General features: G+C 40.9%; 1 protein-coding gene across 2 annotated transcripts in view; it reads left to right on the top strand.

The window, feature by feature from the left end:
• The window catches only part of LOC143040581 (INO80 complex subunit B), a 233,386-nt gene that overhangs the window by 194,433 nt on the left and 13,078 nt on the right, over window positions 1-25,875 (top strand). For both annotated transcript variants that reach the window (XM_076211661.1, XM_076211660.1), the window contains one exon: window positions 4,570-4,745. In XM_076211661.1, coding sequence (XP_076067776.1) covers window positions 4,570-4,745 — 176 coding nt within the window. The remainder of the gene's footprint in view (window positions 1-4,569; window positions 4,746-25,875) is intronic.

The raw sequence follows: 25,875 nt of genomic DNA, 5'->3' as shown, positions 1-25,875 counted from the left end.
CATTGTTGTATATAGTACCATCAGCATTTTCAATAAACAGAAGTCAGTCATGGGATTGACTTTAAATATCCTAGCTATTCTTCTGGAAGATAGTTGTTCTTTAAGGAATAGTACCAGCCATTAGCACTGAGCACGAAAGTGTTCATCCCAAGTGTGCATAAGGGTAAATACACCGTGGTGAACTTATGTTCTGACTGGTCATTCCGACGAGAATACCACCAGCCGTCGGCACAGAGTACGAAAGTGCTCATTCCAAGTGTGCCCAAGGGAATCATACCACGGCAAACTCAATGGTGTGTTCTGACTCCCCTCTTTAAAAATCTCCCATACCTTCTCCCAACCACTCATTCCAGGCTGGCCACTTCCAACAAGTAGTGGAGCCAACATTGGTAACGCTAAATTTGGTCACCTTGGAGTGACTGTCAGCCCAGGATCCCCGCCGCACATACTACCTCACCCCCCATCCCCCCACCCATTTCACCTTATACATCATAACATCATCCATATACAACCATTCTCCATTCACTCCTATCTTCTGTCCTCCCGCATCCTTCCTCAACAGACATTCCCCTCTTCCCCAAAACCCCTTTCACCCCATCCATCCATCTCATCCTAGGTCACCCCCTCATGTTCACTCCCTCCACATCTGCTTTCCATACCTCTTTTACTAGTCTTTCTTCACTCATTCTTTCCATGTGTCCAAACCATCCCAATACTCTTTCATCCACCCTATCTCCCAACTCCCTTACCACCCCTGTTCTCCTCTTCACCTCCTCATTTCACCACGCATTCCAGGCTGGCTGCTTCCAACAAGTAGTGGAGCCAACATTGGTAACGCTACATTTGGTCACCCTGGAGTGACTGTCAGCCCAGGATCCCCGCCACACATACTACCTCACCCCCATCCCCCCACCCATTTCAACTCATGCATCATAACATCATCCATATACAACCATTCTCCATTCACTCCCATATTCTGTCCTCCCCCATCCTTCCTCAACAGACATTCCCCTCTTCCCCAAAGCCCCTTTCACCCCATCCATCCATCTCATCCTAGGTCATCCCCTCATGTTCACTCCCTCCACATCTGCCTTCCATACATCTTTTATTAGTCTTTCTTTACTCATTCTTTCCATGTGTCCAAACCATCCCAATACTCTTTCATCCACCCTCTCCCCCAACTCCCTTACCACCCCCTGTTCTCCTCTTCACCTCCTCATTTCTCACTCTATCTAGCCTAGTAACCCCCATCATACTTCTCAGACACCTCATCTCAAACACATTCAAACTCCTTCTCTCTTCTTCTCCAATGTTCCATGTTTCTGCCCCATATAGTGCTGTTGGCAAAATCACTCCTTCATACAATCTCCTCTTAGCATCCATTTCCAAATGTCTATTAAGTCATTACACTTTTTAATCCACCAAGGCATTTACTTGCTTCTCTCGATCTACATTCTACCTCCACCTCCACTCCACCCTTTCCTGCCACATTCGCACTCAAGTATCTAAAACTATCCACATTCTCCAGTCGCTCTCCCTTAATGCTCACTTCCAGTCTGCTGCCACTCTCTCCCCTTGTACATCTCATCACCTTACTTTTACCCACATTTATCTTCAACTTTCTTCTTTCACACATTATCCCAATCTCTGTCACTAACTTCCTCAATCCCTCCTCTGATCCTGCTACAAGCGCAGTGTCATCCACAAATAACAGCTGGCTCATTTCCCACTTTTCTCCATTTTCTTTAACCATCTTCAATCCCTGACCCATCACCCTTGCATTTACCTCTCGCACCACCCCATCCACGGATAAGTTGAACAGCCAGGGTGACATAATACATCCCTGACAAAATCCCACCTTTACCTCAAACCACTCACTCTCTCCATTTCTAATCCTGACACATGCTCTATTGTAAAAACGCTTGACAGCTCCTAAAAGCTTTACTCCTATCCCATATATCTGCAAAACCTCCCACAGTGCCTTCCTGTCTACCATGTCATAAACCTTTTCCTATAGCTTTCTCACATATCTGTCTTACCACAAAAATCTGATCTACGCAACTTCTACCTGTCCTAAATCCACATTGTTCCTCACCAATTACTCCCTCTGTTCCTCTCCTAATCTTCTCAATCAAGATCAAATACGGTTAACAAGCTAATCCCTCTGAAACTACTACATTCACACTTGTCCCCTTTTCCCTTGTAAAGTGGAACTATACAGGCACTCCTCCAGTCCTCCGGCACTCTACCCTCTCTCCAGCAAACATTAAATAACCTCACCAGCCAGTCCACCATCACTCTACCTCCTTTTTTTTAGACATTCTGCATGGCATGTATCCAGACCAGGTGCCTTACCTGCTCTTATCATCTTAACAACTGCCTTTGCTTCATCCTTCCTTATTTCTCCTCCATTTTCCTCACTCATCACAGTCATTTTCTTAGCACTTCCCACTGCAACTATCTTTCCCTCCCTATCCTCCTTCACATTTAGCAACTCCCTAAAATACTCTGCTCATCATCCCCTTACTGCCTTCTCTTCTATTATCATCTCTCCATCTGCACCTTTTACCTTTTCTTCTCTACTTGATTTGCCTCCTCTTCCTCTCTTAATTTCTTTCCAAAACATCTTTTATTACTTTCAAAATTTTCTGTCAAACTCTTACCCATTTCACATCTGCTCTCCTCTTTGCCTCCTTTACCTTGTGCTTTACTTCTCTTCTCATTTCTCTATACCTCTCTGTAAGAGGCCGGTAGATGGAGGTAGACAATTAGGTAGATGGAGAGGTAGATAGAGAACGAATGCTAATTCAATATCAGTGTTATGAAACACCGGCCGATTCTGAAGTGCTGAGTCGCGGATTTGTTTGGTCGCCGTCCTGTCTATGTAAACAAAGACAGACGACCGACGAGGTTGTTGAATGTTGATACAGAGGTGACTGTTTGTAATAATGCTGATGTAATCAAAACTGTGAGCGGTGATGAAATATGCCAATGTAACAATGTGTAAACGCAAAAGCTATTTCCGTTTGACAAATGCTGAGGTAAACGATATTGCTTGTGACAATGTAACAGCCTTCCGGATTGGAGGAAAAGGTGGAGAAGGAGAAAAATTATTGGTGGATGGATTTAAAGTCCCGCCCATAAGGTGTGACACTTATTTGAGAAGTAAGAGGAGATTGGATGAGAAGAATTAGTGACGTCAGACGAAGGTGGCTTGGCGTATGATATGGAGATCTCGCCAGACGGAGGAAGGGAGAGACTGTGTGTGTAACCTAATACAGTGTAAATTTAGTGAGAAGAAAAGGAATATTTTTTCTTTATTTAACCTCAGGACTTGACTGAAGAAGTACAAGGCATGGGGCCTACTGAATAAGATATGACTCCCTCATCCTATTTTGTAATACAGGAGTCCCTCAAAAAATGCGGATTCAAATAACATGGATTCAATCATGCACGGATTTTATTTCAAAACCATCTCAAATGTAGAGAACCGTTTTAAAATTCGCGCCAAGTCGGGCACGCATACGCACACACACAGCAACATTGCAAACATTTTTGGTGACTGCTTTCTATTTTACCATATACAGTCGATCCTCATATAATGCGGTCATTATGTACACTGGGAACTGCTCAAACAAGGGTGTGGGGCGAGGGGATAGCCGTGGGTGGCTGCCTGCGGTTACGTGTCAACCTCCGGATACTGATGCAGGAGGGAGGGAAGGGAGTTGGGGGGTAGCCAACAAGCTTTAGCTTGTTGCTTCCACCACCTGCGCTGTGCTATCTTGAAATTTTACCGCCCTAACCTGTTGAAGTGTAATGTTTCTTTCGTTTGGAACACAACTAATAAGTGATAATGACTGCGCTTGTCGTGTCTTAATTTCTCTTATGAGGTTCTTGTTGTTACTGGCGGTGGTGGTTTGGGAGATCAAAAACAGACATATACACGCTTACACACGTGTAGACACACACACGTAGACACGTGTTAGACAACCAGTGTATGTTGTGAATGCGCGTGCGTGTACACACAAATACGAACACAGACACACGCACGTACATGCTTATTTGTACATGTGAACACAGACACATTCACGCATGCACGCACACACACACACGTCACACACACATACATGCGCCACATACACATACATGCGCCACATACACACACATATACATATGCCACATACACACACATGTGTATACGCCACATACACACACATATGTATATACGCCACATACACATATGCATATGCACCACATACACACACATGTATATACGCACAAACACATACATACACCACAAACGCCACATACATACACCACATACACTTGCACACACAGACACGTACACATACATACGGTTCTCGGTATTTAATATGGAAAGTCAGCATACGCGGATTTTGTCATACGCGGTAATTTCAGGAACCTAACCCCCACATTATTTGAGGGACTCCTGTAATAATAATGATAATTTGTTCTTTCTTAGAAAGAAAAGTCATCTTCTCAACTAAAAGAACCTACATAATGTACTATTAGTAATCGTGATTAACCATTATCTTCTTTCCATGACAGAAAAAGACTGTTGACCGTCTCCTGAAAAAGCAAGAGTCAAAAATAGCAAAAATAAGTCGGCACCGTGCTGGAGCCAGGAAAGACATACCCACTTTCTCATACATCATCAACCAAGATATTAGAACTTTATCAGTTCCTGTGGGGTTATCTTATCCCATAGAAGAACAAAATATCAAGTAAGAACAACTTTTCAATACAGGAATACCTCACTATACGACCGAGTTTTGTTCCCAGCTGACTTATCTCAATGGAAAAATTTGTATATCGAGGTGGGTTTTACATGTTAATAGTGGGGTTGTGTTCATGGACCCTGTCAACCCCCTCTTCAATTTTTGTCTGGGGCTTTCACATACACCCAGCATTTGTTTTACCTACTTTATAGCACTCGGTAGTATAGTGAGGTATGCCTGTACTACTTTTATTTTGATAATATGTTTAGTGGTATATAGAGGGAGGAGGAAATTTATTTCAGGTCTCCAACTTGCTGAATGTGAGTTTTCCATATGAAATATATGAAAATAATAGTTGCACTCTTTTTTTATGATTCATGTGCCCTCAAAAGGAATGTATTTACCTAGTTATATCTTATGGGAAGGGGAGCTACACTCATAGTGTCATGTCTCTGTATCTTGCCATATCTAATTTGCTCTAAAATTCTTGTATTGTTTTTGCACACACTTGTTTTGTCTAGTATGTTCCATACATCCACCACTCTGTGGGGAAAGCTGTTTTTTATCAGGTCTGTTCTATAACTGACCTTTTAGAGTTTCTATGTCCTATTGTGTTTCTTTTATCATAATTTAGTAAGTCTTTATCAAGGACTTCCACACCTCTCATAATTCTGTAGATAGTCAACAAGTCACCTCTTTCTCTTCCTTGTTCCAGAGTCAGTAGTTCTAGTTTTGACAATTTTTCTTCATATGACACTTTTGATAGTGTTGGGGCCATTTTCATAGTTGCTCTCTGGATTCTCTCAATTTTCCTTATATTCTTTTTAGTACTGGGTGACCATAGTGTCACTGCATACACCAATTTAGGCCTTATCAATGTGACTAGTATTTTCTTTACCATTTCTTCATCTAAGTAAGTAAAACCCATTTTTATTGATCTTAGCAAGTTATAGGTTTCACCAACAATTTAGTTTATATATTTGTCAGGAGACATATTTGTTGCCTCATCCAATTTGTTCCAGATATCCATTCTGTGTTGGAAACTATTGTTTTAAGGATTTCTTCTATAACTATCCTTTTTGGGTTTCTTTTCATGTCCTCTTGTTTTTCTCTTATCCCACTTTAATGAATCATTTCTGTTGAGAACAGAGGTGTGTGTGTGTATATATATATATATATATATATATATATATATATATATATATATATATATATCACATTACAACCACTGTTGTAGTAGAAAAGATTGGAGATAGGGAATCTATATATTTCGATTGCAAACTGCAATCCTCCTCAGTAGATAGATTCCCCATCTCCAGTCTTTTCTACTCCAACAGTGGTTTTAACGTGATTGACAAATGTGTGATTACATTTTTCACCTGTAGTATATATATATATATATATATATATATATATATATATATATATATATATATGTATATATATATACAGTCGAACCTCGAAATCCCGTACCCCGAATGCTCGGACCCTCGTATGACCGATCGAAATGAACAAAGGGCAGACTTTTGTTTAAAAATCATAGAGCTAGTTATCAAATATTAAATGGTACATCAAAATATGACTTTTATTGGTAATTGTGTTACTTATAAAATATTATACCCCAAAAGATACGTTTTTACCGTGTAGAAAAAATTCTATGCTAAAGTTTCAGCTTTCTTTTAGGGATAATAATATAAAAAAAAATTATATCTTACTGAATATGTTAGGGCATGGGGGCCTTATGTACATTCAAGAATGAAAAAAACTAGAATCAACATTTTGTCAAAGTTTGACAAGTATATCTTGCTATGAAAGTCTGCACACGCCCGAGAAAGATGTATACCCTGGTATGGCAACACTCCCATTCTACACGGCAGTGTAGAAAACGCGGCAAGCCTGGCCGCCACCACTGTCCCACGTGCATACCTTCCAATATTTACAGTGTACGTAAAAAAAATATGGTACAGTACACTGTATAAACAGTACATTTACATGCCTGTATTACAGTTATTATTACAGAATTATTAGTATTATAGTATTATTATTACAGTGTTAGAGTATTATTCTTATGTTTCTATGCCATATCATACATTACCTATACCGCTACGAAAATCTACGGGTGTTAGGGCGATATTTTCAATGACCGGACATTTGGTATAACCGGACCACCCTTCCCCCCAATTAGTCCGGGCTTTCGAGGTTCGACTGTATATATATATATATATATATATATATATATATATATATATATATATATATATATATATATATATATATTTGGAGTAGTAGAGGGGAATGATGATGTGATTGCATGAGGTGGAATGGGCAGGTGGATGGGGGGTGAGGTAGTATGTGTGAGCAAAATTTGACGCAGACTGTTTTGCCTTCAACTTCCCATGTATCACATTTGACTTCACTGGATTCATTGAGGAAGGCATAAACTCTGCCTTAGGTCATTGACATAAGAACATTCTGCCTCTGACTTCCCACACATCACATTTGACCTCACACCAAAAGGGAGCACAAGTCATGACTTGCCCATGTATATAAAGGCTGGACAAATGCCAAAGAGCAGATCGCCTCAGAGCATCATACATGAGCCTGGCTCTCTGCTCCTTGCTTTTTTACCTCCCTCCTCTAAGCAGACCAAGTTGGAACATGACTTGAAACTCACAGTTGTCTCCTCCCTATCTGTACTCTGTCCCTTTTCTTGTCTTTAGAAGCAAGCTATCATTATTGGCACTCAAAATTCATTTCTAAATAAACAAATTCTCTCCACCAGAATTTGCCTCAACCAGCCTAATATTAGACAAAGGAGAAAACATACACAACTTAACAAATTACAAAAGACAAAATCCCCCCAACCCATTAGTATTGTATGCAAAATCCTTTGCTCAAGGTGCAACCTTGCTTACTGTGGTGAAACATACAGGAGATTAAATAAATGTCTATGGGAACACAGAGCTGATGTCCATCACCGCTGCAAAACAAACATTAGGATAGACCACATTGAAGAAAAACATTTACCTCAGTGGAGCCAAGCAAGCATTCTACATGAAAACCTAAATAGGCCACAGAGGAAAACATTAGAAGCAATATACATAAACACCAACAGTTGCATCAACAACAGAAAAGGTGATATTAAAATTGCAAAACATGCATAATATACGTAAACACCAACAGTTGAATCAACAACAGAAAAAGTGATATTAAAATTGCAAAACGTACTGCCAAATACGCCTTGGGAAAACTGATCACACAAAAGTAGGTAGCTCCTTCTGCCTGACACACACCACACCTGACATAATCAAATGACCAATCAACATGCAGATGCTCATCCTTGCATCCTTCATTAACCACAGTAACTTTCCTATAAATACCAACACATTCAAATTCTGTAAATTACCTCTGAAGAAGCCTCATATGTATCTGGTCAGCAATCGTGATTTCCATTCTTACCACTTGTATATATATATACATATACATCTACACTGAATGGTTCCCAGCGATCAATTGATATCTTTATTCAACCACAAACAACTTTTAATTCCATGCCATTGCAATCGAGACTGAAGAATCGCTCGATGGAGACATTTTGTTGGAAATTGAAACGTGGACGAGCCGAGGATTCGAACCCAGGTAACCCGTAACAAAGTTACAGTGACTTAAACCAATGCGCTATCAAGAGAGATAGTGCATTGGTTTAAGTCACTGTAACTTTGTTACGGGTTAGCTGGGTTCGAATCCTCGGCTCGTCCACGTTTCAATTTCCAACAAAATGTCTCCATCGAGCGATTCTTCAGTCTCGATTGCGATGGCATGGAATTAAAAGTTGTTTGTGGTTGAATAAAGATATATACATATATGTATATATATATATATACATATATATATATATATGTATATATATTTATATATATACATATATATATGTTAGGCTGGTAGTCTGCCCCATGTTGGACAGCTAGTTAAGCTGGTTGAAGGCAAACTCTGGTGGAGAGAGTTGGTTTATCCAACAATAAATGTTGGACACCATGGGGAGAGGGGGGGGGGTGATGAGACAGCGAAGGAGTGACAACTGTGTTTCAAGTCCTGTCCCTGGGCGATCTGCTTGCAAGGGAGTAAAAGTGTGGGGGGGAGGAGGCAAGAAAGCAGGAGCCACGATCCAGGCTCATGTATGCTGCTCCAAGGCTATCTGAATCCTCAGCATCTGTTCAGCTTCCCACCTAGCACACGTGTTAGGTGGGGAAGTCGGAGGCAAAACATTTTGGTGCCACTGACTCACGAAGACAGAGGATGTGCGTTCCTCATTGGATCCAGTTGTTCACAGATCACATGGCTGGCTGATGTGCAGGTTTAGTCATAGCTGGCCAATGCTGGTACTGCACATGTTTTTCTTCAAAGAGGTTTTGTGGCAGTCATCTGGTAGACCCTAGTGCTGGTTAGTCATCTGCTGGCCCCATGAGCGATTCCCTTTGGGGGCCTTGGAGGTCAAATGTGGGCAGAGAAGAGGTGAGGATGGGAGTGATGAGTGAAGAGAAGAGGTGAGGAAGGAAGTGAGGACTACTACTAACATGCCATCGTGGAAGTTGATGCTGGAAGTGAAGTTGGAGCCTCGACAAGAAATTGTCAAAGAAGTTGTCCTCACGACTGGGCTGGAACTTGAAGGCAGGGCAGAGCTGGCTCTCAGACTGCAGGAGTAGCAACAGGTAGAAGTCCATTTGCCACAGGGTAGCAAGCCTCAGGGAGCTTGGCTAACCCCGTGGGGCTGGAGTTGTCCTGTATGTCATTGATGACATCAAAGAGGTTGGTGCATCTTGGGAAGTTGCTCAGGGGACCTCATACCTGGAATGCATCCTGGGATCACATTGCACAGTGGCATTGGAGTGTGGTTGTAAAATCTTGAAAAGATAGACACTTTAGAATGGTGGTTAGTGGGTGGGGCCACCCAGGGTGTCTTGGACTTGACAGTCAATGTTGCTAGTCATTAGCTTTACTGGAGTCGAGATGCAGGACCTTGTGATCTCCATTGAGTGTGTGAGTGGGTCAAGGTGGGGATTCTCACAGCTCTAGTTCACAAAATGATCTAGTGATGCTGTCAGTTGGCCACGAATATACCTGTGATAGATGAGTAGGCAGTCGGCAGACTTGGCAAGCAGCAGTGGTAGAAGGCAGACCTGATAGACAAACTGGCAGTCATGGTGGCAGGCAATCTGACAGACAGTGGCAGTAGTCGATCTGCCAGACACGTGGTGGCAGTTGATCTGACAGACAAGTGACAGCAGATACCTGTGATAGGTGAGAGTTAATCTGGCAGACAAATGATGGCAGATACCCGTGGTAAATGAGTGTAGGGAATCAAACTGGCAGTCATCAGACCTGGTAGGTGAACTGGCAGTCACGGTGGCAGACCATGGCAATAGTCAGTCTGGCAGAAAAATGACAGCAGATACCTGGTAGGCGAGGGTGTGGCAGTCGGCAGACCTGGCAGGCAAACTTTAACTTCTGTTCAGCTCTTATATACACTGGTAGGTCATGACCTGTGCTCCTAATTGGCATGAGGTCACAGAAGTTGGAGGCAAAACGTTCTGACACCGGTGACCCGTGAAGACAGAGGGTGTGTTCCTCAATGGATCCAGTTGTTAACAGGTCACGTGACTGGCCAAAGTGCAGGTTTAGTCATGGCTGGCTGATAATGGTACTGCACACATTTTTCTTCAAAGAAGTTTTGTGATGGTCATATGGTAGACCCTAGTGCTGACTAGTCATATGCTAGCCCCACGAGTGATTCCCTTGGGGGACCTCGGAGGTCAAATGTTGTGGGCAGAGAAGAGGTGAGGACTAGAGTGACGAGGTGAGGACCTGTGAGTGAGGAGAAGAGGTAAGGATGGAAGTGAGGACTACTAACAATATATGTATAGACATACATACATATACCAAAGGCTTTCGTCCCCCTTACATGGGAGGTAGCCAAAAAACAAAGGCATAGAAACCACTCCCACCCCTTCCATCCCCTATTTACTCCACTCCCCTCTACCCTATTCCCTCCCTTTTATCTTGGCACCTCCTGGATGATGGGGGTCATCCCTGCATCTTGTCCACTGCCCTGGGTCAGATGCAGTGTTGCTAGAAAAGCACATCCACAGCAAAGCCACTTCATTAATTCGGTGATGCCCCCTCTCTGTCCCCTCATGTAGAAACAGAGAAGACAGGGAGAAATCCCTTCAGGCTGCATCGGATCGCAGTCAGGTACTTTATCTAACCTCTCATTAGTAAACACCGATAGAAAATAATTGTTAAACTCCTCACTCATTTTTCCCTCCAATTCTATCAAGACATTCTCATCGTTTTTGATTGGTTCTATTCTTTCTTTATTTTTTGTTCTATAGAGAGGAAAGAAACCCTTTGGCTTGATTGACTAGCAACCTTAATTCATAATTACGTTTCGCTGTATGTGTACTCTTTTTAATCAGCTTTGCCATTTTATATCTTGATCTAAGGTGTGTTTCCCCATTTTTTAGTTTTACGTAAAGTCCTCTTTTCATTCCGATCACATGTTTCAATCTGTCCATCATCCATTTGGGAGTATTACTATTTTTCTGGATTGACTTCAGGGGGATAAATGTATTTTGTGCATTAATAATTAAATCAGTTAGATTGCTATACATTTCATTCAAATCGCTGACCTGTCTGTTGAGCTCTCGCCCCCAAATGACCTGACCCAAGCTATGCATATTACCCTCCGTGACCCAACCTCTAGTCATGACCTGACACCCGGTCATGCACCAAGACTCAACAATGTCCAAATCGTCCACATGACATTTCATATTCAATTTCAAACAGGTTTTTATATTGTCAAAGTTTGCTCTTCTGAAGTCTGGTACTTGGACGTAATTCATACTTTTTAATTCTTCTCAAATAATATTAAATCTTTTTTCCTGATGATTGCTAGAGCCTAGACTATATCCCACTTTTACATTACTCATTAGGTGCTCATTATTAGTTAAAACTAAGTCCAGAGTATTTACTCCTCTCGAAGGGTTGGTAATCACTTGTTTTAGGAAATTATCCTGCACCACATCTAGGAATTTCTTTGTTTCCTGATCTCCTATTAAAGTTTCCCAGTCAATGTTTCTATAATTAAAATCTCCCATGATCACAATGTTTTAGTAATGAGACACTCTGTGAATTTCATGAATCAGGGGATCAGTCTGCTCAATGCTGATGTTAAGAGGTCTGTACAAGATGCCAATAATAACTTTCTTATTCTTGCCTATAATCTTTACCCAAATGGATTCCGTACAGTCCTCTTCCTTAATCAAATTGTTGATAATATAGTTTATCGTATTTTTAATGAAAAGTGCTACACCTCCCCCACTCCTGCCAACCCTATCCTTGTGAAAAAACTTATATCCTTCTATTTCGATTTCCGGAAGGAAATGTTTATCAGCCATGTTGATCCAGGACTCAGTAATAGCTATAATATCGAAGTTCTCTACGCATGCTTTACCCCGCAGCAAATCAATTTTGTTAATTATGATTCTACTATTTGTATAGTAAACTTTAAGTTTATCTTCCCTCAGCCTGCTTTGGTGATTCTTTTCACAGTCCCTCTCTAGGTTGTTTCTATTGCCTAAACTATATTCCGATACTCCCCCCCCTACTCCCACATAATCTACCCGAAAAAACTCTGTAGGATGCCTACTTCTCACTCAAGGGATTCAGCAAGGAGCCGAAATCCTCTGGGTGACAAGTGCACCCCGTCCCTTGTATATAGATGGTTTCTACCGTAAAAGCAGTCCCAGTTGTTGACAAATGCCCATCCATTGGCCTTACAATGTTTTGCCAGCCTCCAATTCATTGCAATACCCCTGGAATGCCACATTTACCTAGTTGTATTTTGCGGGAAGGGGAGCTATGCTCGTGTTGTCCCGCCTTTGTATCTTGCAGTGTCTAGTTTGTTTTTAAACTCATGAATGGTTTTTGCGCATACTATTTCATTGTCCAGTTTGTTCCAAGTGTCCAAAACTCTATGAGGAAAACTGTTTTTCTTCAGTTCTCTTCTATAGCTATGTTTTTTTATTTTCTTTCCATGTCCTCTTGTGTTTCTTTTGTCCCAGTTAAGTAAGTTCTCACTATCGAGTACCTCTGTGCCTTTCATGATTCTGTAGATGGTCAATAGGTCACCTCTCTCTCTTCTTTGCTCCAGTGTCGGTAACTCCAGTTTAGCCAATCTCTCTTCGTATGATAGGTTTGCAAGTGCAGGTGCCATTTTTGTAGCTGCTCTTTGGATTCTTTCTATTTTCTTTATATTCTTTTTGGTACTGGGGGACCACAATGTCGCTGCATACTCTAATCTAGGCCTTATCAATGTAACCAATATTTTTTTCATCATGTCTTCGTCCAAGTATGTAAACGCCACTTTTATTGATCTTAGCAAGTTGTAAGTCTCCCCGACAATTTTGTTAATCTGTATATCATAGGACAAGTCGTTCGTGATAATTACTCCCAAATCTTTTTTCTATGCATTGGAAGGATTCCACATACAACAGGAACACCTCTCCTATTTCTAATCTTGTCTAGCGCATCCCAGAACCGTGCAAACAATTCCTCACTCCCTAACTTACCTATATCATTACCCCCAGCACTTAAGCAAACTACAGGGTCCTTACCTTCCCCTACTAAACACACTTCGATCCTATCTCTAACATCTCCTATCCCCACACTGGGGAAACACACCTGCATCCTATGTTTCCTATCTTTATCGCAGAAAGCCCTGTCTAAGTACCTCACTTGACTGTCTCCTACAACCAAAATCTTACCTGTGGGCAGGGATCCGTCTGCCCTTCCCTTCCTCTCTTGAGTTTCATTTGCTTCTTCTTCCTGCAGATTCGCTAGAACTTGAAACAAGTTCTTGCAAGCGAGCTGGGCTGGTGAGGACTTTTTTCCACTAATCCGCATCTTGTTTTTCATCGTTTTCCATCCAAGCTCATAGCTAATTTTTTCCTTCGTATTTTGGGCCTTCGAGCGGAGAACTCGATTCGCCTCTTTAAGACACTTTACAGCATCCTCCAAGGCTTCAATTCTACTAAGTAGAGATTGTACCTCATTGGTGCTGAACACGGTAACACAACCACTCGCCATATCACTAACTGAAGCAGCTACCCAGATGACCTGACCTGAGTGATGACTACTGCTCAACTCATCTGCACCTTTTAACTTTTCTTCTCTACTTGATTCGCCTCCTCTTCCTCTCTTAATTTCTTTCCAAACATTTTTAAATTACTCTCAATTTTTTTTGTCATACTCTTACCCCATTTCACATCTGCTCTCCTCTTTGCCTCTTTTATCTTATCCTTTACTTTGTACCTCTCATATGATTCCCTCGTCCTAATTTGTAACCAATCTATGAAAGCCTGCTTCTTCTCTTCTACACCCTTCTTTGCTTCCTCATCCCACCACTCACTACCCTTCCTTCTATTTCCTCCCATCCTCCTTGTTCCACACACCATCTTTGCACACCTTATGACTCCCTCCTTGAACCATCCCCATTCCTCCTCCACTCCTAGTTCTACTCTATCTTTTACTCCCTCTCACTCTGCTTTCAGCTTCTTATACTCCTTTTCTTTCTTATTTAAGTAGTTTACTCTAAGTACCTCCCTACCTTCAGCCCTTTTCCTCCTCCACCTATTCTCCACTCTCAGCTTACCTTCCACCAAAAATATGATCTGATATTCCCCCACTCTCTCCCCTTAGAACATATCCATCCTTATCTCTTCCTACTATACTCCTGGTTGCCACTATTTAGTCCAGTAACACTCTACCACCCTTCCATCCACCACCCTCTCCCATTTGTACTTATGCTTGACTTTCTTCCTAAACACTATATGCTATCATCAACTCTCTTTTGAGATGCATCTCCACCATTAACTCGCCACTACGATTTTTTCATGGAACTCCACACTTTCCATTCACTCCATATATTGGTTCATTTCCTACCCTAGCATTAAGGTCACCAAACACTACTACATTGACATTTCTCCCTAATCCCTCTATGCACTTATCAATGCAATAATTCAAAAAGCCTCCCTTACCTCTATGCTCTTCTCACTACCAGGCCCATATGCACTTACAAAAATCCACATCTCCCTTTCCAGTTTCACCTTCATCCACATTAACCTTGAAGAAACCTTCCACTCCACTACACACTTACCTATCTCTTCACTTACTAGTATAGCCACCCCTTCTCTCCCTCATCCTCTCTTCACTCCTGAAAACCTCCCAACTACTCTCCCAAACTCACACTCTCCCCTCCCTTTCAACTTAGTTTCACTCAAGGCCAACACATCCATCTTTCTTCACAAACATGCTGCCTATCACTTCCCTTTTACTGTTATCTGTACCACATCCACGCACATTAAAAGACCCAAACTTTAGGGTACTGGTTGGAAAACTCCTAGCCCCTCTTATGCCTTTACTTTTTTAAGGAATGTCCCCTTTGGGGCTCCAGGTAGCAGGATTCCTAGTCCTATCCCCATTCCGTTTTTTGTTGCCTTGTACAACTCAAGTGGAAAGACTTGGTGGTAGCATTCTCCATTCATCCCTGTCTCCTGCCTTCTCCCTTCCTCAAAAGACATTCCACTTTTGCTCAATGACCCTTTCACCTCATTCATCCATCTCATCCTTGGTTGTCCCCTCAAGTTCACTCCATCCATCTCTGCCTTCCACACTTCTTTTACTAATCTTCCTTCACACATTCTTTCCATGTAGCCAAACCATCCCAATACTCTGTCATCAACCCTATCTGCCATCTTTTCCACCTCAGCTCTCATCTTCACATCCACATTTCTCACTCTATCCAAGCTTGTAACCCCTACCATACTTCTTAGACACTTCATCTCAAACACATTAAAACTTTTCCTTTCTGTCTCTCTTAAAATCCTGGTCTCTGCCCAGAAACTTACTTCTCATAACACTTTTTAATACCCCAAGGCATTTACTTGTTTCTCTCAGTCAACAATTTACCTCCACCTCCACTCCCTTTTCCTACCACATGTGACCCCAAATACCCAAAGCTATCCACTTCTTCCAGCCTCCCTCCTTTAAGACTTGTTTCCAATTCACTGCTATCCTCTCCCCTCGCACACCTCATCACCTTCTAAACCCCATCACTAACTCCCTTATTCCCTCCTCTGAACCTGTCACAAACAGTGTCGTCAGCAAACAACAATTGATTCACCTCCCACTTTTCTCCATTTTCTTTAACCATCTCCAGATTACTGCCTATTACCCTTGCTTTTACCTCCCACACCACCCCATTTATGTATACATTGAACAGCCACTGCAACATAATATATCCCTGTTGCAGTCCCACTTTTACCTCAAACCACTTGTTCTCTCATTAACACTTTTGACTGCTCTTAACAGTTTTCCCCAATCCCATATATCTGCAAAACCTACAGTGCCTTTCTGTCTACCCTGTCATTTAATAGCTTTTTCCAAATCCATAAAAGCTTTACCTTTTTATTTTTCTCACACATCTACCTTACCACAAAAATCTGATCCATGCAACCCCCTAAACCCACGTTGTTCCTCACCAATTACTCCCTCTGTTCCTTTCCTAATCCTCTCAGTTAAAACCCTCCCATATCTTCCTAACTACACTCAACAAACTGATCCCTCTGAAACCACTATACTCACATTTGTCCCCTTTTCCCCTGTGAAGTGGAAATATACAGGCACTCCTCCAGTCCTCTGGCACTCTGTCATCCCTTATACATACATTAAACATCATTTGGTAGTCCACTAATACTGTACCTCCCTTCTTCAGACACTGTATGACACCCATCTAACCCAAGTGCCTTACCTGCTCTCATAATTTTCAAAACTACTTGCACCTCATCTTTTCTTATTTCTCCTCTATTTTCCTCTTCCATCACCATCATGTTCTTATCACTTCCCACTGCTATCACCAATCCCTCCCTATCCTCCTCCACATTCAACAGCTCTCTAAAATACTACCCATCTTCCCTTTGCTGCCTCCTCTTCACAAAAGGCTACGAAGAAAAATTGAAATAATAGATGGAATACAAGGAAAGTTATTGAAATGGATGAAAGATTTCTTGAACAGGAGAAAAATGAGGGTGGTACTTAGAGACAAGAACTCAAATTGGGAAGATATAAGTGGAGTCCCACAAGGCTCTGTATTGGCTCTGATAATGTTTGCTATTTATATAAATGACATGGATGAAGGTGTGGAATGTTATATGAACTTCTTTGCAGATGATGCAAAACTACTAAAGAGAGTAAGTACAGAGGAAGACTGCAAATCTTTTCAAGAAGACCTGGACAAAGTCTGGAAATGGAGTCAGAAATGTGAAGTGAACTTCAACATTAAGAAATGTAGCATAATGGAATTTGGAAAAAGCAAAAATAGAATATCGTGTCAATATAAAATTGGTACAAAGGAAGTAAAAAAAGTAAACTCAGAAAGAGGCCTAGGAGTAACTATCTCACATGACATGACACCAAACACATCAACAAATTAGTCAGAGAAACTTTAAACTTATTAAGATAAATGAAAATAGCCTTTGACTACATGGATGAAGATATGGTAAAGAAAATACTAGTTACACTGATAAGACCGAAATTGGAGTATGCTGCAACACTATGGACACCTAGTTAAAAAAAAAGAATATAAAGAAACTAGAAAGAATTCAGAGAGCAATGACAAAGATGGCACCAACACTCTCCAATTTGACATGCAAACAAAGATTGGATAAACTAAATCTACCAACACCTGGAACAAAGAAGAGAAGGAGGTGATTTGCTGACCATCTACAGAATTATGAAAGGGATGGAAAATCTTGAAGTGGGACAAGAAAAACAAAAGGACATTAATAGAAACTTAAGAAGGACAGTTACAGAAGAGATCTGAAAAAGAATAGCTTCCCACACAAAGTGATAGATATCTGGAACAAGTTGAATGAGGAAACAGTGAGTGCTAAAACTATACAAGATTTTAAGAACAAACTAGATGCAGAAAGATACAAAAGGTCACTATGAGCATAGCTTTCCTCCCGTAAAATACAGCTAGGTAAATAAATACACACACACATGCAAGACATTGAAGCAAAAGGAAGTGTAGTGATTGAGCGCCAATCTAGTGGTTTTGTCACCGACACGAAGGAAACAACTAGTTGTTATTGTGCGGAATGTGTAGGCTATGTTTCTTGTGTGACCGATAAGGTAAAATCCAGTTCTTGAAATAAGTATAGTTGGCACAATGGAGACAGAAAAAGACAAAAAGATATTTAATGAACCAACAAAGAGTAAAGTTGAATCGCCGAGAGGAGTAATTCCCAAGAGGACATGCTTAATTGACACACCAAGAATAATTCAAAGGTGGGAGAACAACAGTTTTTCAGGTTTTCAAAGAAATCCAGGAGAAATGTTAGATAAAGCAATGCATCAAGAAATCATGAAGTAAACAAATTATTGGAAGAAATCATAGATTTAAGATTGGACTACTGAGCTGTACTTCGGGAATTTATTACTTTGCGTAAGAGTAACAAGCAAACGATTAGAGAATTAAGTGACCTAAAGAGCGAAATTGATATGCTCAAAAGAGAAAACGAAAGAGTGAAAAATGAGAACAAAAATAAAAATGAAGAACTGAATAAGGAAGTCAAAGAGCAATTACAGGTAAAGTCTGGAAAGGTGGAAGAGTCAATCAAAGAAACAGACCTCCTTGAAATAAAAAATCAATGGAAACAAGAACAGGAAAATAAAAAAAAATATCCTTTAGAGAAATAGTACAAAAGCAGATGGAGATACAAAAGAAACAGTTATAAAGTAATTAAAGAAAAGGAAAATTGGGTGAGAGATACAGTTGATAAAGGTAAATGCATTGTGGTCCATGGTATCCAAGAAAAACATGATGTGTATCTACCAGAGAGAAAAGGAGGAAAAGGAAATAGTTAAGGAAATTTTTAAAGAAATTCAGGACGAAGGGCAAAATTTTGACAAAGAAATTAACTAGATTCACAGGATTGGCAAATACAAAAGCAGCAACAACAACAAAATAAATAAGATAAAATAAAACATAGACCTCTGAAAATAGAACTAAGAATTCAAATGATAACTGAGGAGGTACTATCGAAAGTGGTTAAATTAGCAATCAGCAAGAAAAATTCAAATATGTATGGATAAAAAAGGAAATGAGTGATGAGGAAAAAGAAAAAGACAAGGCTCTCAGAATTGAAGCCAACAATAGAAATGAGAAAAGAATAGAGATGGAAAAAGACGAGTTTTTTTGGAGAGTACATTAACCTGAGACTTAAAAAAATGGTACATAAAAAAAAAATGGAAACTTAAACCAAAAAAGAGAAGAAAATATGAAACTAAAAGTGGCATACACAAATATCGATGGTATGATCTCGAGGTAAATGCAAGGGTAGTGGGCAAGGGATTGGAGATGGTTAAAGAAAATGGAGAAAAGTGGGAGGTGAGCCAGTTGTTGTTTGCGGACGACACTGCGCTTGTGGCAGGATCGGAGGAGGGATTGAGGAAGTTGGTGGCAGAGTTTGGGAGAGTATGTGATAGAAGAGAGCTAAAGATAAATGTGGGTAAAAGTAAGGTGATGATATGTACAAGGGGTGAAAGTGGCAGTAGACTGGAAGTGAGCATTAAGGGAGAGCGACTGGAGGAGGTGGATAGTTTTAGATACTTGGGTGCAAATGTGGCAGGGAAAGGTGGAGTGAAAGTGGAGGTAGAATGTAGATTGAGAGAAGCGAGTAAATGCCTTGGATTAAAGAGTGTAATGAGGAATAGACATTTGGGAATGGATGCTAAGAGGAGACTGTATGAAGGAGTGATTGTGCCAACAGCACTGTATGGGGCAGAAACATGGAACATAAGAGAAGAAGAGAGAAGGAGTTTGAATGTGTTTGAGATTAGGTGTCTGAGAAGTATGATGGGGGTTACTAGGCTAGATAGAGTGAGAAATGAGGAGGAGAACAGGGGTGGAAAGGGAGCTGGGAGATGGGGTTGATGAAAGAATATTAGGATGGTTTGGACACATGGAAAGAATGAGTGAAGAAAGACTAGTAAAAGAGGTGTGGAAGGCAGATGTGGAGGGAGTGAACATGAGGGGACGTCCTAGGATGAGGTGGATGGATGGGGTGAAGGGGGCTTTGGGGAAGAGGGGAATGTCTGTTGAGGAAGGACAGGAGAGGACAGAAGACAGGGGTGAATGGAGAATGGTTGTATATGGATGATGTTGTGATAGCATGAGGTGGAATGGGCGGGTGGGTGGGGGGTGAGGTAGTATGTGTGAGCAAAATTTGATGCAGCCCGAAGGGATTTCTCCCCGTCCTCTCATTTTATGCAGTGAGGGGACGGAGAGGGAGGGTCGCCGATTTAATGAAGCGGCCTTGCTGTGGATGTGCTGTGTCTTGCGACACTGCTTCTGACCCAGGGCAGTGGACAAGGTGCAGGGATGACCTGTCATTCAGGAGGTGCTAAGATAAGAGGGAGGGTAGAGGGGTGTGGAGTGTATTCAGGGATGGAATGGGTGGGAATGATTTTATGCCTATTTCTTTTTGGCTACCCCCCCTTGTAAGGGGGAAAAAGCCTTGGTATATGTATGTATGTATGATCTCGGGAATTAATTAACTAAATGACTATCTGGAAATAGAGAAACCTGGTATTATGGGAATTGTGGAGACAAAACTGAAAGGCCCTCTATCAACAAGTATAGTGGGACAAGGTCTATACAACCACTGGGCGAAAAATAGAACAGACAAACAGGGAGGAGGTGTCATGATATTGACCAAAATGGTTTAAATGTGACAAAAATAAATGAAGGCAAATACAATGTGGAATTAATTATGGTTAAAGTTGTAAATGAAAATATGAAAAGTAGAAAATTTGTAGTAGTAAATGTGCCACCAAAAACACAGGCTTGGTCTGATAGTGATCATTCTAAATTACTGGAAGACACAATGAATGTGCTAAATGAGTTATTGAAAGCGGGTGGGAACGTAGTAATTATGAGTAATTTTAATGATAGTAAAAGGGTGAGAAGAGCTTTGGAGCAACAATCTGCTGGATATGACCATCGAAAATACCTCAACACAATGGGTTAAGGAAAATATTAGATATAGAAACAATGAGGAACCATCGAAACTAGACTTGATATTAACTTCTGAGCCAGATATCGTGAACATAATAGAGTATAAAACACCAATTGGAAAGAGTGACCATATACTAATAGAGTTTGAATTAAAAGAACAAAATAATGTAAGAAGGAATGAAAAATATAGAGAAGGAAGATTAATGTACAACAAAATGGATTTTGTAAAACTTAGACATTTTTCCAAAACACATACATACATACATATACCACAGCTTTTTTCCCCCTTACAAGGGAGGTAGCAAAAAAGGAAAAGGCATAAAATCATTCCCACCCATTCCATCCCTGAATACACTCCACACCCCTCCACCCTCCCTCTTATCTTAGCACCTCCTGAATGACGGGTCAACCCTGCACCTTGTCCACTGCCCTGGGTCAGAAGCAGTGTCGCAAGACACAGCACATCCACAGCAAGGCCGCTTCATTAAATCGGCAACCCCCCCTCTCCGTCCCCCCATGCATAAAAGGAGAAGACGGGGAGAAATCCCTTCAGGCTGCATCAAATTTTGCTCACACATACTACCTCACCCCCCATCCCCCCGCCCATTCCACCTCATGCATCACAACATCATCCATATACAACCATTCTCCATTCACCCATCTTCTGTCCTCTCCCGTCCTTCCTCAACAGACATTCCCCTCTTCCCCAAAGCCCCCTTCACCCCATCCATCCACCTCATCCTAGGACGTCCCATCATGTTCACTCCCCCCACATCTACCTTCCATACCTCTTTTACTAGTCTTTCTTCACTCATTCTTTCCATGTGTCCAAACCATCCTAATACTCTTTCATCAACCCTATCTCCCAACTCCCTTTCCACCCCTGTTCTTCTCCTCACCTCCTCATTTCTCACTCTATCTAGCCTAGTAACCCCCATCATACTTCTCAGACACCTCATCTCAAACACATCGCGCCTGGGCAGGGGAGCAAAGAGCGAGGACCGAAAGGGTAAATTTGGGTTGGTTAAAAAGTATCTCTTATCTTGACGTTGACAATCACCGTCATACTAGAATGCACTCACTACCTATATATTCGGGGTTTCCTTCCCCACACTGCCCAGTGAGCATGACACAACTGCTTTCCAGGGCTTCGGGTGATATCGGCCCAAGGTGATTTCGGCCCGGTGATTTCGGCCCAGGGTTTTTATGGGCCGAAATCGCCGGTGATATATTATTCTTTTAATAATATATTTTTTTCAATGATAAATAATAATAGCAGTCCTGCAAATGTTGCTATCATTATACAACTTTCATGTGTGGACTAAGGTAAATGGTGTTATTGTACAAAAAGTTGCCTAACATTGATAACATATTATAACAATTAATAAGGAGTTTAGGGTTGGGTTGTTCAAAAAACTAATTCTGGCGTTAGTTTATCTTGATGTTAAATGTCATGGTAACGCTCTGTGTTACCATGATGTTAAATGTCAAGATAGATTTTACGCCATGTTTCTGCCCCATACAGTGCTGTTGGCACAATCACTCCTTCATACAGTCTCCTCTTAGCATCCATTCCCAAATGTCTATTCCTCATTACACTTTTCAATCCACCAAGGCATTTACTCGCTTCTCTCAATCTACATTCTACCTCCACCTTCATTCCACCTTTTCCTGCCACATTTGCACCCAAGTATCTAAAAATATCCACTTCCTCCAGTCGCTCTCCCTTAATGCTCACTTCCAGTCTACTGCCACTTTCACCCCTTGTACATCTCATCACCTTACTTTTACCCACATTTATCTTTAGCTCTCTTCTATCACATACTCTCCCAAACTCTGTCACCAACTTCCTCAGTCCCTCCTCCGATCCTGCCACAAGCGCAGTGTCGTCCACAAACAACAGCTGGCTCACCTCCCATTTTTCTCCATTTTCTTTAACCATCTCCAATCCCTGACCCACTACCCTTGCATTTACCTCTCGCACCACCCCATCCATGTATAAGTTGAACAGCCAGGGCGACATAACGCATCCTTGACGAAGTCCCACCTTTACCTCGAACCACTCACTCTCTCCATTTCCAATCCTGACACAAGCTCTACTACTCTGATAAAAACTCTTGACAGCTCCTAGAAGCTTTCCTCCCATCCCATATATCTGCATAACCTCCCACAGTGCCTTTCTCTCTAACCTATCGTAAGCCTTTTCCAGATCCATAAAAGCCCAAAAAACATCCTTCCCCTTTCCTATAGCTTTCTCACATATTTGTCTTACCACAAAGATCTAATCTACACAACCTCTACCCGTCCTAAATCCACACTGTTCCTCACCAATTACTCCCTCTTCTTCTAATCCTCTCAATCAAGATCCTCCCATAAGCCTTCCCAACTACACTTAACAAGCTAATCCCTCTGAAACTACTACATTCACACTTGTCCCCTTTTCCCTTGTAAAGTGGAACTGTACAGGCACTCCTCCAGTCCTCTGGCACTCTACCCTCTCTCCAGCAAACATTAAATAACCTCACCAGCCAGTCCACCATCACTGTACCTCCTTTTTTTAGACATTCTGCATGGCATCCATCCAGACCAGGTGCCTTACCTGCTTTCATCATCTTAACAACTGCTTTCACTTCATCCTTCCTTATTTCTCCTCCATTTTCCTCACTCATCACGGTCATTTTCTTGGCATTTCCCACTGCAACTATCTTTCCCTCCCTATCCTCTTTCACATTTAGCAACTCCCTAAAATATTCTGCCCAGCCTCCCCTTACTGCCTTCTCTTCCAATATCATCTCTCCATCTGCACCTTTTACCTTTTCTTCTCTACTTGATTCGCCTCCTCTTCCTCTCTTAATTTCTTTCCAAAACATCTTTTTATTACTTTCAACATTTTCTGTCATACTCTTACCCCATTTCACATCTGCTCTCCTCTTTGCCTCCTTTACCTTTTGCTTTACTTCTCTTTTCTTTTCTTTGTACCTCTCATATGACTCCCTCATCCTATTTTGTAACCAATCTGTGAAAGCTCGCTTCTTCTCTTCTACAACCTTCTTTGTTTCCTCACCCCACCATTCACTACCCTTCCTTCTATTTCCTCCTGTCCTTCTTGTTCCACACACCATCCTTGCACACTTTGTGACTCCCTCCTTGAATCATCCCCATTCCTCCTTCACACTTAGCTCTACTCTATCCTTCACTCCCTCCCACTCCTCCTTCAGCTTCCTCTTGTACTCCTCCTTTTCCTTTTTATTTAAAGAGTTCACTCTAAGTACCTCCCTACCTTTTGTCCCTTTCCTCTTTCTCCATCTATCCTCCACTCTCAACTTACCTTCCACCAAAAAATGATCTGATATTCCCCCACCCTCTCCCCTTAGCACATGTACATCCTTAACTCTTCCTATCATAGTCCTATTTACCACTACATAATCCATCAACGCTCTATCTACCACCCTTCCATCCACCACCCTCTCCCATGTGTACTTATGCTTGACTTTCTTCCGAAACTGTATTTGCTATCATCAACTCTCTTTCTAGACACATTTCCACCATCAACTCTCTACTACAATTCTTTCCTGGAACTCCACATTTCCCAACCACTCCATCAATTGGACCATTTCCTAACCTAGAATTAAGGTCTCCCAGTACTATTACATTGACATTTCTCCCTAAATCCTCTATGCACTCATTTAAATCTATCCAAAAGGCCTCCCTTTCTTCTACACTCTTTTCCCTGCCAGGCCCATATGCACTTACAAAGACCCACATCTCCCTTCCCAGTTTCACCTTCATCCCCAAAACACAAACTAGGATAAATTCTCCAAAGAGGAAACAAAGATGTAAGACAAATGGAACATATTCAAAGAAAAGAACAAGGAAGGAATTGATAAATATGAACCAAAGAAGAAGCAAAAAGAGATTTATATAAAGTGTTGATATAACAAAAGGTGCAGTGAGGCTAAAGACAGAAGAGACAAAGCCTGGAAAAGATGGAAAAAAAAAAAAAAATCATCCAAATGGCAAACATATAAAACTTAGGAAGGAATATGTGAATATACGCAGGAAAAATATATATATATATATATATAAAAGTTATTATAGACAAATGTAAAGATCAACCTAAACTCTCTTACAGATATGTAAATGATAAATTAAAAGATAAACACGAAATCGTAAAACTGTGTGAAGGAGATAAAGAATATATATGGCACAGAAATGGCAAAAGTTATGGTCAGACATTTCAGGTCTGTCTTTACAATTGAGAGCTCACAAATTTGGGAAGATGGACGAGAAAGCTCCCTTAAAATGAAGGAAATAAAGGTAATACAGAAAGAAATAGGAGACCAAATAAAAGACCTAGATGTTAGAAAATTGCAAATCGGATACTAAAATAATGTGATTTATGTGCCCCCAAAAAGGAGGTCTTGGAGAGAGATTATTCCAAAATGTTAGATGATATGAGATCTTTACTAAATGAGATGCTGAAGGATGGAAATCAAGCGGTACTCATGGGAGACTTAATCGCAAATCTGTTGCGAAGAGATGACAGTGAAAGGTGGAGAGGATCAATGGAAAAATGTATTACTTGACATGACTATAGAACATACAATGACACAGTGGGTAAAAGAAAACATTAGATTTAGAAATAATGAAGAACTGTCAAGACTAGATTTATTATTTACATCAGAAACTGAAATAGTAGAAAAAATTGAATACAAAACACCAATTGCAAAGAGTGATCACATACTACTTGAATTAGAACTAAAGGAGGAAATATATGTAGAGAGAAATAAGAAACACAGAAAAGGAAGACTGATGTATATTAATATGGACTTTCGAGAAACTAGGTAAAAAAAAAAAATTCTTAAAGCAAACTGGGAAAATTTCTACAATGAAGAAACACAAGTGGAAGAAAAATAGATGATATTAATGAAAATCTAGAAAGAAGGTGTGGATAAATATGTCCCAAAGCAAACACAGGAAAAGGTGTATATTAAGTGCTGG

Source organism: Oratosquilla oratoria, chromosome 29, assembly GCF_046742065.1.
Source record: "Oratosquilla oratoria isolate Oo_2021 chromosome 29, ASM4674206v1, whole genome shotgun sequence".
Lineage (NCBI taxonomy): Eukaryota > Metazoa > Arthropoda > Malacostraca > Stomatopoda > Squillidae > Oratosquilla > Oratosquilla oratoria.
The sequence above is the reverse complement of the archived record's forward strand: the minus strand, read 5'-3'. Positions and strand labels throughout refer to the sequence as shown.